Genomic DNA, 13592 nt, shown 5'->3' with positions numbered 1-13592 from the left:
AAACAAAAACGGTAATAATGCAACACCACGAACGTGAACTGATCAAAACATACACATTTAAATTATTCACTTTGAAAGAGGGGTGCACTCACCTTGAAATCTCACATTCGATCTGGTTGATTTCTTGTTGATCAATTGTCAATTGGATTTCTTTCGTGAAGTCTTTATTTATTGATTTCTTTCTTTCAATATTTTTTTCTTTTCTTTCTTTCGTTTCTGTCCATCTTTTTTCCCCCTCCTTTTCTTTCCTCCTTTCTGACACTCGTTCTTTCATTCACTCTTTCATTCTTTTTAGGTAATCCTGTAATGATGAGCGTGCCAAAACCCCTGGACTTACCCAGAAGGGACAGAGCAACAGCAGTGAGCAGCATGATGGAGACCCCAAGACACCGTGACTGGTTTGTCTCTCCCCCCCCCCTGAATATATTTATACCTCCTGAATTCTTTCTTATCTTTCTTATCTCACATTCATGCCGGGCGTTGTCCACCGTCATCGCCCCTGGTAGTTCTTTTTGATGAGCTGTCGTCCGGAAGTCAAAACACAGGTTAAGGAGAGCAACGAGACCAAATGAGATGTGTTGGCTGGACAGCTGTGGGGTTATCGTTACACACCCTCATGACCAATGGGTGTCGTCACATTGTTGAGTCTCCACGAAACGGCTGATAAGAGCATTGGTAAGGGGCTATAAATTGTGGCTTAAATTGTATTTTCGTCAGTTTAAACAACTCCAACCGAACAAACCTGACCTTAAGGGTGTAAACGCCAATAGGTCGTTAAACTCCAATAGGTAGGTAGGTATTTTCGCCAGTGTCACTGGCAGTTGAAGTGAAGATGAACCGATATCTATAATTTTAAAAAAAGGGCTGTGTTTGCTCTCTGTTTATCGTCCACACCCGCCCCCTTTTCCCACCTCTTTTTCTTCCATCGTCGGACTAGGCTCCTAGAGTTTGTGATGATTATTTATTTCTCCGCACTCTGCTTTCAACCATAGACACCTGATACAATCCTGTCCAGTAAGATCAGTGCTTTTTTTTTCTTGGTGTCAGAGATAAGGTCAGCTGACATAGGAAAATGTTATTGATCAGTTCGAATTGACCAGGTGTGAGCGTTTCACATTAATTGTCTTTGTCTAGAGGTGACAGTATCTATGGCAGGAGATATATGAACGTGTGTTTGGATAGTGTGTCTGTTATTGGATGTCTCAGATCGAATGCAAATTTGCTTCCTTGATCTGATTCCTCATTTGCCGTTTTGAGTAACTTGATTACTGACTTCCGGTACGTTTTGCTCAGACGGTCAGAACAGTGAGGATTTGTGAAAGGGCTATATACCCAAAAGACACTGAAATATATTATATGACATGCGCAGCTAATTAAAATATCGTATCCATTTGTACTGTATTTACATTGGTTCTGATGTCGCTGCCATGCGCGAACACTGATGCGTACAGTATGTAGTTTACGGCAGCAGTGTGTATTTGTATTTCTTTTTATCACAACAGATTTCTCTGTGTGAAATTCGGGCTGCTCTCCCCACAGTCGGAGAGCGCGTCGCTACACTACAGCGCCACCCATTTTTTTGTATTTTTTCCTGCATGCAGTTGTATTTGTTTTTCCTATCGATGTGGATTTTTCTACAGAATTTTGTCAGGAACAACCCTTTTGTTGCCGTGGGTTCTTTTACGTGCGCTAAGTGCATGCTGCACACGGGACCTCGGTTTATCGTCTCATCCGAATGACTAGCGTCCAGACCACCACTCAAGGTCTAGTGGAGGGGGAGAAAATATCGGCGGCTGAACCGTGATTCGAACCAGCGCGCTCAGATTCTCTCGCTTCCTAGGCGGACGCGTTACCTCTAGGCCATCACTGTGTGTGTGTGTGTGTGTGTGTGTGTGTGTGTGTGTGTGTGTGTGTGTGTGTGTGTGTGTGTGTGTGTGTGTGTGTGTGTGTGTTGGGATAGGGTGGTGGTGGGGGTGTATGTCTGTGTTGTGGATGGATCAGTCACCAAAGACCAATCCGGCAGAGGTTTCACTGAAAAGCAAAACGAAAACAACAACAAATTATTGGGGAACGGAGAATGCCGGTTACAAAGTCGCCAACCTCCAACCTGACAATCGAATCTGAAGCTGTGACACATGCTCTCCAGTGGCTGTCATCTATTTATTCGCCTGGAAATCAACATGCCATGACTTTCTGACTTACTCAGTGACCCCACCCCCCACGCCCCAAAAAAAGAAAAAAAAGAAAAAAAAAGAAAGAAAGAAAGTGGAATGGGCAGGCCAGAGTACCTCAAAAACCAGGTGCAAGGCCACCAAACCATTGATCACCTCACATAAAGGAAGACAGGGCCCGAGAGGCAGTGGCCGTAAGTCTAGCATGAAAGGTAGAGCACGATCTTTTAAAATGAAGGGAATACTGGCATCATTTCCAAACCAACACTGATTGTCACGTGAAGATTTCTTCCCGGCGTCAGAACGGATAAGTCTTTCCGGGTTTTCCCAAATAGTCTGAGCAACACTGACGCAGGACGCCACATTCATGGCATCAGAGATCTTTTCCCATATTTCTTGCGGCAAATCGGTCACGCCGGTTGCAGCGCGCGCGCGCGTGCGTTATGTGTGTGTGTGTGTGTCACAGTGTGTGTGTGTGTGTGTGTGTGTGTGTGTGTGTTTTCTCTGTCGTCCCCAAACTCTCATAACTGAGTCATGTCACATCAGTTGTAAAGCAATTATTTTAATCGGCGAACACACACACACACACACACACACTGAGACAAACATACACACAAACAACAACAACAACAAACCCCACTAGTTCGATTCTGTTGCCCACCACGGACGTATATAGGACTATCTATTATCAGTTCGTGCAGTGCAGTGCATATGCAGAAATGAAAATACTACATTTTTCTGAAGTGTGTTATTTGGTATGACATCGAAATCATTATGGCTAACGGAGGTGTGTGAACACTGAAATCCCCGGATGGGAGGTTTCGTTATTTGTATATAAAACATTGCAAAAATAAATAGAATGCTCTGGAAACTTAATATCTTGTTGTTAGAAAGCCTAGACTTCAAGCATATTTTTATATTGATACCTACCGGAATATTTATATCCAACTGACATCCGAGAAAAGATTCTATTGCATTTATTTATTTATTTTCGTCGTCGTAAACACACTCCCTCGACTGGAAATTAATTTACCCAGCATTCCAGTCACTGACTATTGAACATGGCGGAGTGTGCAGAAGGTTCACGGTCTGACAAGATGACCATTACGGTCAAAACACCGAAAGAAAAACATGAAATTGAAATTGGTGTTAACGCTAGTGTCAAAGAGGTAAAAGTGATTTTAAGTTGTTTACATTTTCGGGATGAGGGCTACAAATATGTAATGATTTGTTAAAGTTCCGACGGGAACCTGTCAATTATGCCGGTGATGGCGTCATGAATCTTTTTGTGTTTCGATGGATTTACCATGTTTTAAATCTGCTCGGTGCTGAAGAAATAGTGTTGCTCTAATGGTAATCGTTAGTGAATTTGTTTCATTATGACTACTGACAGAGTATTCCATGTCTAGTGGTGTGCCAGTTTCTGAGATTGGGGTTAGTTTCTCCCGTAGCTGTTCAATAAAGGCTGAGGTTTGATCCTCAGTGTTCCTCACGCACCTAAACTTTTTTACGGTGAGTATGACCCTCTGTCTCATTTTATGGGAGATCATTTCACAGATTTTGAGGGTCAAAGTCTAAATCATCTCATGTGTCAGTTTGTTGCTTTTGATTGTTCCCTCAGACATCACACACACACACACACACACACACACACACACACACACAGAGTGACACACACACACACACCCACCCACACTCACACACACACTGGTCAAACTGAAATCCAGTGTAAAGGTACTTTACTTTTTACCATAAAAATACCCTTATTTTTTCAGTGACTGCAGTCACAACAATGTCTCATTGCCATCACCATAGAATGACTGCTTGCATGGTCTGGGGTTTATTCTCACAAACAAAACTTGAACTAGTTAAAACAAATGTAAAAAGGTGTTTGACAGAGAGTGTGGTTGTTCAATTCTAACAGAAGAGAGAGAGGGAGAACAGACAAGGGGGATATAGGATCAACTAATGATGCACTCACTCACTCTCTCCTCACATCAATAGCAGGGCCACATGGAGTGGTTTTTATAGAGTGTTTACTTTACAATAGAGCACACACACTAAGCAGTTCACCCTACTTAGCAAAAGCATCACCTATAAGCAGCACACAGCCCAACAAGGATTTCCTTGCTCCTCACATCACTGATCAGTCAGTCAGCCTGTGTCAGTCAGTTCTTCTGGGAGACAGCTAAGAACTGAGTGTGCTGACTGGTTTTATCCCTTCCCACAACATACTATGCAAGCTACAAAACTCACTCCCCCAACTAGCTGAACTGAAATAACCAATCTTTGCTTGTCCTAATGACGCTAAGTGAATGACTGACAGATTCACTGTTTGATCCCAATTCATCCAATTCAACAGATTGATCTGATTCGCTCACTTCAACCCACTTGTCTGTACACATTCTGTGATGACAGGTTCACCCGTTTACGTCATAAAGAGATTGGGGAGACAGGACAATACAACTCTGGGCCTGTTAGCCGGCTTGATCAAAGTTCGCATTAGTATAAATTCTCCCTAGCTTACGTTCCGAAGTCCCGCCATCTACCTCAGCCATGTTTGTGAACGGGGAGAAGGGGAACGACTTGAAAGACAGGCCGCCACATGGGATATTCCGACATGCCGTGCTCGTCCGTTTCGAACACAGGGGATTGTGGCAGACGTCACATAACTGCACGCGTTTCAACGACTGGGACAGGTGACGCGGTGTTGCGGACCAAAGGCACCGACTAGGGAGTGGGGTGAGGAGGTGGAGGGGTGGAAGGGGGGAGGATGGCGTGGTGTCGGCACAACCTCAAAGACTGGACTTGGGATGGAGCGGGAAGGGAGATAAGAAGGAGGGGGGGGGGGAGGGGACAGAGTGTGGGTGGTGGGGGTGACACTGCTGGCACACTATAACACAAACAAACAAAAAAAGACAAGAACTTGAAGAAGAAGGAACCCCCCCCCCCCCCCCAAAAAAAAAAAAAAACAAAAACAAAAAAAAACAACAGCGACAACAACAAAAACTTGTCAGAGTTGTCTGAAGTTCCAGTTCACATGAAACTAAAAATAAACAAAACTCAAATTAACCATGCTGTCAGGCATCATTCATCAGACAGAAAAAATCCAAATTGATATGATCAATTTAATTCTGAATTTCATTTATTCATTCCCCTCAAACCAGTCTCATGTGCTTTTTCTATTGATAGAATTTCTCATTTCATGCTCTAGCAAGTGCATTGGCAACATTTTCAGCATTTGTATGGGATGGTTGACCATTGAGTGAACATGTTCTGTAGCAGTGGACTGGGTAAACGTATCCTTCTCCAGTAAGGGAAGTTACTTTGCTGTCCAGGCTTGTCTTCTGTAAGGGTGATCTGCCAGTACTTTATGGTTTAGAAGCAGTCATTTTGTTTTTGATTTTTGTTTTCAGAGAAAAAGTATGTGTCATTATGATGCACATAGTGAAAGTATTGAGTGTCAAAATTGAAATCTGTCTGTCATTTATGCACATATGTGCGGATTCTGGAACACTGTGTCTCAAATTATTAGTCAAAAGCACAGGGACCAGTTAAAATACCTCCAAGTCCAAGGGTATAAAAAGAGCTAGCAAGAGAATTGTTATACTCACTGACATTACAGCACAATAGGTCACAGAATCTGGAGTAGTTCCGAAAGATTGGGAAAAAGCTGATGTCACAGCAATTTTTAACTTAAAAGACTACCAACATTGTTGATATCAGTGCAACTTTGATCAGTGTTATCTTGAAAGAAATGGTGTTAATTTTTCTTTCCATTTCCAAAGCCAAAAAACAAGGCTAGAAGTAGAACACAGTAGAAGTAGAACTGTAGAAGACTAAAATGTGGATAAAAATGGCTGACCCCATGTTCAGCTCAGTCCTTGTCATTTTCACTTTACTTTGCAGGCAGAGGTGGAGCTCAGTGCATTGACCAGTCTGAGTGGAGAACTCTATTCATAAATATGGATTTCATGCAGGACTGTTAAAAGCCTTGTAATGTAGTTATTTTTTTTTTTTTGCATTGCAGTTAAAGGAACAAGTGGCCAAGCAGTTTGGATCTCCAATAGAACAACTGTGTCTGATCTTTGCTGGCAAGATCCTGAAGGACCCAGACACTTTGGAGCAGCATGGCATTAAAAATGGACTGACTGTTCACCTTGTCATCAAAACTACCAGCAGGGTAAAACTAAAAACTATGCCTTTTGTGAGTTTGTCACATGTATAGTAATGTGGTAAGGGTGTGTGTGTGTGTGTGTGTGTGTGTGTGTGTGTGTGTGTGTGTGTATACCTGTGTGCTTGTGTGGGAAGGGGCCATGCATGTATTTGCAAATGTGCAGGCATTGATGCCTTTTAAAAGAACGAAACGTGTGGATTAGTGCTCACCAAGTAAAAAATAGGAGTATATGAACTGTATTCATTTTAAAAGTGTTTCCCATTTTAGTTCTTACTGAGTATAAATGCTATTCATAAGCAGTAATATTCTTACAGTTCATTTCTTGACTCAGAAAATGAAAATGTTTATTGATTGTTATTTGTTAGTATCTTGAGTGATTTTCCATTATGATTATGACAGTATAACAAAATTGTCCATTATGATTATGACAGTATAACAAAGTGCTTCATTGAAGTTTGAACTTGTGTTTTCAGCCAGCTGAACCTGCAGTATCGACTCCCATAGTAAGTAGTTCTTAACATTACAATTTCCATGGATTTCTTTTTTTTTTTCTCTCTTTTTTTGTCAAAACATACTCCATCATTCTTTAGATTATCTGACTTTGTTTGACTGTCGTTGGTATAACAAATGAAAATATCAGTTATTTTTCACTGCAGATTTTCTACTAATCGTAATAATCTGAGGCTGAATTTTTATTTAAAGTTGATGTTTACACTACAGCTGCACAATGAATTTATATTTAAAGTTGATGTTTACACTACAGCTGCACATGAATTTCTGTTTTAAGCTGATATTTATAGTACAGCTGCACATTGAATTTCTATTTTAAGTTGATGTTTACACTACAGCTGCACAACTTGTCATTTGACATGTTTAGAAGTTGTCAGCAGTCTGCAATTAACTTATTAAGCATGGAAAGTCTAACAACAACAACAAAAACAACAACAAAAAACCACCTGACAATTAAGAATGTAATAACTACCCTTTGAAATTCTTTTTACAGAAGGGGAAAACTGGTCTTTTGCTGGAAAAAGAAAACTAGTTCAGAAGTCTTCGAAAGGAACTTTTTTGGAAGAAGTGTAAATTGGAAAGGGGGTCAAGCGGATTAAGCATTAAAATAACATTGAAAGAGAAGCATGCTGTGCCGATTATGATTATTGAATTTCAAAAGAAGCACACTGATTATAATTATGAATTAAATTTCTTCTCTCAGCAGTCAACAGGACCAGTTCAGCCAGATGTGTCTCAGACACCATTTGGACTAGGCAGCATTGGTGGCTTGCCTGGCATCAGTGGTTTGGGAATGGGCTCTGCAAACTTCATGGACATGCAGCAACGTATGCAGAGAGAGGTGAGCGATGGTACCAAGTGAATTTTCTCTGTCGCGGCTAACACAACTGTTACTGTTACAAAGACTCCCCATGCAAACAAGTATGCACTGCCCTCTTACATTTACTTTGGTTTCTGCATCAGTTTGACATAGTACAGTATATGACACACACATGTACGTATATTGGGTTTGTGGTGCAGGACATGAGTTGGTTTTGAAAGGGCTTGGATTTAGGTACAAGAAATAGAACAATGTATTGGAACTGTTTAATGTTTTTTTTTTTCTCCTTTGATAGAATTGTTTTCAGCTTCCATAATGCATATTTATAATTAATACTATGTGGCATCTTTTGCTGTTCATGGCACTACGTATTAGATTAGCCACTATCTTTACATTTTCAGCACAGAGTCAGATCCTGATTAAAAAAGAAAAGTTTTCTGCTGAAAGTACAGATGGTATTATTAGGTACCGGCATTCAAAATTTTAAAATAGAAAAAAAGATTTGTGATACATTCTATAAAAAACTACTTTAAAAAATAGACAAAACACAAAAAGAATGAAGTCTCTACCTTTCTTAGTTTCTGAGATATGGCCGTTTTAAGATAACATGTCATGACGAACTTCGTAAATTTAGATTTTTCTCAAGTTCAGTGATACCTGAACAGCATAATCATTACCACAGCAGCCCCATTTTATTACTGTTCAAGAGTGCATAACATATAAAACAAATAAAAAGAAAACACAAATCTATTACACAGAAAGGTTCTATTTTACAGAGCCTCAGATTTGACAAAAATGCCCGTTTCATATGTCCAAAGTAACCTGATAAGGCATTTTTGGAGGACAGCCACACAAAAACTATACATTGGAAACTGCTGAAATCTATGATTTGGACACAATACAACATAGTGATTATGCTTTTCTGTACAGTTAACTTGATTTACAAATGAATAATTGGCCTTTAAAAATGGGCTTTCCCTTAATTTGTGTGATGGAAAAAGTGACGTCACAAGCTGTCGAACTTAAAACAGCTCTAACTCAAAAACTACTTGATGGATTTGCTTCAAATTTTGCATGAGTGTTAAGAATGTTACAAGAAACAATTCTATTCAAAACAATAATATCAAACATCAAACCGGCAATTTTGGTTTATCCATATGATGAAAATGAACATGTCTTGAGGTACAAAAAATCTTAAATCAGTGAATAAAAAAAAAAGTCTAACATATTTCTTTTAATCTTAACAACTTGTCAGTACATGTACTACTTTATGTTTGTAGACTGTTTCCATAACATGAAAAAATGAAACAGAACAGAAAAAAAAGGGTTTGGTGGTGTGGGAGGGAGGTTGGTGGCATTGTCACTGACTGACAAGTATGTCTTCCTCAGTTTGTCATGTTCAGGAACAGACCACACTCTGCCATTCTGCATTGTAACTTCAAAACCAGAAGAAAATACAAACATTGCAGAAATTTCCCATCTTCTGGCTTATGTGGCCACACATATGTGTTGTTGGCAACTGTACATTTGTGTGGAAAGTTCACCTTAGCCTGGTCTGGTCAAAAAATTTCAGACACTTCCGACATGAAAATCATTGTCATTGAAGACAGCAATATTTTCTCCAATCCTGGTGAAAACAAAATCCTTAAAAGTGTTTTCCTCATCAGCTGTGTCGCTGGATTCTGAAGACAGGTCATGGTCTGTATCAACATCCATTGGCTCTGAAAAAAAAAAATCATTTGATCTGATACAGATGGTTTGCAAGTTCACAAAACACAATGCAGGCTAAATCACTATATGTTTAAATATTGGTTTATGATATGATGTACCCAAAGATGGTTCAGTGTGTGCTGCCCGGAATGCATGCATGTACACATATACTGAATGCATCTGCAAGTGCATCATTTCATTGATTCATGTTGTGCGTATGTGTGTGTGCGTGTGTGTGTGTGTGTGCATAATTATAAGCTTTGCATTGTTTGTACTTTTTGTTTTTTTTCTCATGTAGCTTTGGTATTTGCATATAAGAATAGGTTTATATCATATTGCTGCAGACCATATAAGAAAAAAAAAAGAGTGAAACCTGTCAAGGCTATTCTCTATGGACAGTTACATTAATATTTGCAATTGTCACTAAAACTGGGATTTTTCCCTCCTATTAATGAAAGCTAGTTTCTATTACTTACTTATTTATTATTTAACATTTGTTACATGTGTTAATATTTGTTATCAAAAGGTATTGCATTAATTCAGCAGTGCTGTGAAACCTGCATGTACAGCAAAGACACTGGGTATAAAATGCTGTGCACAATATTCATCATTCTGTCCCTCAGTGTTAGCACACACAGAGCGGATGTGTTGCTGCATGAGTGCATGCACACTTCATGTGTGTGTGTGTGTGTGTGTCTCTCTCTCTCTGTCTGTATTTTTGTGTGTGTGTGCGTGTGTGTGTGTGTGTGTATGCGTGTGTGTGCATGCTGAAACTATGAGAGAGGAAGGAGAGAGTGTGTATTGACAAATGTAAACAAAGAGCTTGATGATGTGAAACAGTTATGTACAATGGCCTTTGATCCCACCTCTCCATGCTCAGATTGTGATATAGATAATTATATTCCATTAATGTTGGTATTTATTTCTGAACTAAGTTAACAATAAGTAATAACAAACCAATCTCAATAATTATGCTAACCTAGTTAATTTCTAGGTCACGAGAGGCCTATGAGGTGGTTGTTTCCGGTTTATGTCATGAACAATTGTCTTGATTTAAATCAGCGATCCTCTCTTTTAGAATCCTAAAAGGATCATAAAAATGTAATAAAATGCAAAATAATGCATTTCCTTTTCATTACACGAGTTTTCATACAATATTTCAGTCTAGAATAAAATAGCACTAACGCGAAACACAACTGGTGGAAACGTGTCGATCACTTCGTCAAGCGGTCAAAGCTTACTCCATTTATCACGAAATTGGAACGATCCTATGGATTAATAAGCCCTAAAACCTACGTGGATCAATTTAACATGAATCGATTTGTAAAATTTGTAATACTTACCTAGGTGGTTTTTTTATCTGGATGACGAAAACGCTTGAAATGTTAGCGTCATCGCTTGTCGATTTCATAGGAGCCGCGGCCGCCGAGTCGAGTCAGTGTGTGAATGTGTGTCACGGTTGCAAGCGTGCTTTTCATTGGCTGCGCTATGTTTGAGTGCGTATGAATACCTTGACCTTTGGTACCATTCGAATCAGTGAAAAATAAGCTTTCTATCGCTATGATGTACCAATGGTGTTTATAGCTTTACATCGCGAAAAAAATCCTTCAAATGTGTCCTTTTAACCGGATCGGTGTGCTGGCTCTTTGTTATGAAGTAAATTAATAATATAACTGATGGTGGAACTTGTTTAGGCTTCGACCTTGCGGTTTGACCTTATTTGAATATTGGGGATGGAAAATTCCGCAACCTATAAACAAATCAAAACAACCGACCCTCGGACAACACGAATGTCCGCCATGGCGGAAGCGCGACACGGGATCAGTTTCGCTGATTACGGTAGGCAGTTCTCGGAACGAATACACACTCGCACTCGCACACAAGTAAATAAACGAACAATGGATTGAAAGATTAATGGTTTGTCTTTATTTCCATTATGTTTTAAACAAGATTTATACACAATTTCACACAAAAATCATCAAGTGAAAAGTGACAAATTTCGGCCTGCTGCCGGCTTTCCCGCAGCCTTTGTTAGTGGGTGCCGGTACCTAGTATTATTGTCCCCATCCATCTCATCACACCATCTTTTCACAAATAAACAGTCATTCATGGCTGATTATGCTTCCACTAGTTCCAGTAACGCTCCTCTTCTGTTGCACTGGACCTATGTTGAGTAGTAAAGTAATACAGAAAAAAAGAAAAAAAAAACCCAAACCCCCCCAAAAAAACCCAGTATGTTTATGATAATAATTTGATTCAGTTGTGCTGTATAATGTAAAAACTGATTTGTAAAATGTGCATTTAAACAATAGATGAAATACAAGCATAACCTGGTGCAGACAGCCAGCCAAAAACTTGAGCACTAATATATGTTCATGCAATAATCAAAGACTACACAACTCTCTTCGTACACATCATACATCGAGCGGACCGGGCAAGACGGGTTGACTTTTCACTGTTAGCTGCACGAAATTTGGCCAAGCAGAGCAAACCGATAGGCCTAGTTTGCATCAGTCTGACATGGTACTGTATCACCAAACATGGAGTATAATACAAACTCCTCCTACTACACAACTCTCTTCGTACACATCATACATCACAATAACTTGATAATGCACATGGTTATGTATATTATATCACATAATACTTAAATCCAATATCACTATACTTAAAACCCATATTACAATACTTAAAACTACTCCCATTATCATCACAAAACATATAAACTTAATCACAATACTGAAAACCGACATTCAACTCTTAAAGTGAGTCATACATCACAAGACACTAAAAATGTACATTTTAAAGAACAACATCTAAAAGCAGTGTCACCCCTCCCCATCCCCACATACATGATGCTGAATGACAGAGTGCAGTTTGAAATTTACCGTAATTTTTGGCCTGTAAGGCACTTTTTTTTCCCCTTTTACTCAGATCTGATCTCTGTGTCTTATAGGCTGTATGAGTCCTATCTGTGTCTGAAAAATAAATCCTGACCACTGCCAGGGGCCACCTGATACATCAAATACGACAGCGTTGTTGATCACAGTAAACGCCAGTGTTCATGCTGAATAGCACTACTCCAGTCTTACCACTGTTCAATTTGACATGGTTCATGTTCACAATCAATGAAATTGAAATTAAATTGCATGCTACACCAAAATTCAACTGAACGTGATTGCGGTTTGCTGCTTTGCCATGTAAAAAGAGCAGTGTCTGAGTTGCGGATGAATTTGTGATGCAAAATTACAGAAATCCAAAGTGAACTGATCGTTTTTTTATTTTTTATTATTTTTAAAAAAAAGTAGAACACAGAGCGAAATGGTGGATGGGACTGAAAGCAGGGTTAGCAGACTGGATTCTGATTGAACAAGTAAAGTTAACTCACTCCGGACAAATAGTTTTTTCCCTTGCTTTTCCCTACAGATGACCCACTTGTTAGGGTAAGGAAAAAAAATCACAAAAAATACAAAACATAAAGTAACTGAATGAAACTCACTGTACTTGACCCACTGACCCCTCTCCTCATGTCATGTGTACACCCACCACCCTCCCTCTTCACTGCCCTCAGAAGCTGAGTCACTGTCAGTACCTTGTTGCTGGTAGCTTTCTTCACTGCAGATACTTTATTCAATATCTTCATCATCCTTGTTGATGTTGAAAACTTCAGTTTGGAGCATTTCAACCACTTCAGCAGCAGTAAAAAAAAAAAAGCTGCTGTCGTGATCTAGTTTGCTCCAAAAATTTCCACTTGTATCGCCTGCAACGCCATTTTCGATATGTATGCAGATTAGCTTGTCATGTGGGGTGATCAAGTCAAACGGTTGCTGGCGAGTGTGTTGTTACGGAATCTCACAAAGAAACTTTCCATTCAACCCTTGACATGTTCGCAATGCCTGGTGTAGCTGCGATTGTTATGCTACCCCGTGAGGAAAATGTGGAAAAATTTTTAATTGTTGAAACCGGTACAGCGTTCTGTCGTCCGAAACCGCGCCTTACGTCAGGAACACTATAGCGTTCCATTGTCCAGAGTGAGTTAATTAACTGGGGTTTTACAACAGTGTAGTACTGTACATCCAACTGAAGGTTATAAATTTAAAAAAAAGAAGAAGAAAAAAGTGTTTAAAAAAAAAGAAAAGAAAAAGAAAGAAAGCAGCTGATAACAGAGCAGACAAATGGAGAAGTAGAGACGAGTCAACAAGCA

At 39.5% G+C, this 13592-nt stretch overlaps 1 protein-coding gene across 3 annotated transcripts in view; it reads left to right on the top strand.

Annotated features, from left to right (window-relative positions):
• The first annotated feature begins 3214 nt into the window (after window positions 1-3214).
• LOC143296916 (ubiquilin-1-like) overlaps window positions 3215-13592 on the top strand; it is a 30887-nt gene continuing 20509 nt past the window's right edge. For 2 of the 3 annotated variants that reach the window (XM_076608925.1, XM_076608924.1), the window contains exons 1-4: window positions 3215-3340; window positions 6202-6354; window positions 6822-6851; window positions 7562-7699. In XM_076608925.1, the coding sequence (XP_076465040.1) occupies window positions 3233-3340; window positions 6202-6354; window positions 6822-6851; window positions 7562-7699 (429 nt within the window). In that variant the 5' untranslated portion in view covers window positions 3215-3232. The remainder of the gene's footprint in view (window positions 3341-6201; window positions 6355-6821; window positions 6852-7561; window positions 7700-13592) is intronic. The other variant, XM_076608926.1, reaches the window with a different exon arrangement.

This window comes from Babylonia areolata, chromosome 22 (assembly GCF_041734735.1).
Source record: "Babylonia areolata isolate BAREFJ2019XMU chromosome 22, ASM4173473v1, whole genome shotgun sequence".
NCBI classification, from domain to species: Eukaryota; Metazoa; Mollusca; class Gastropoda; order Neogastropoda; family Buccinidae; genus Babylonia; species Babylonia areolata.
Note: the sequence above shows the minus strand (reverse complement) of the source record. Positions and strands in the feature narration are given on the sequence as shown.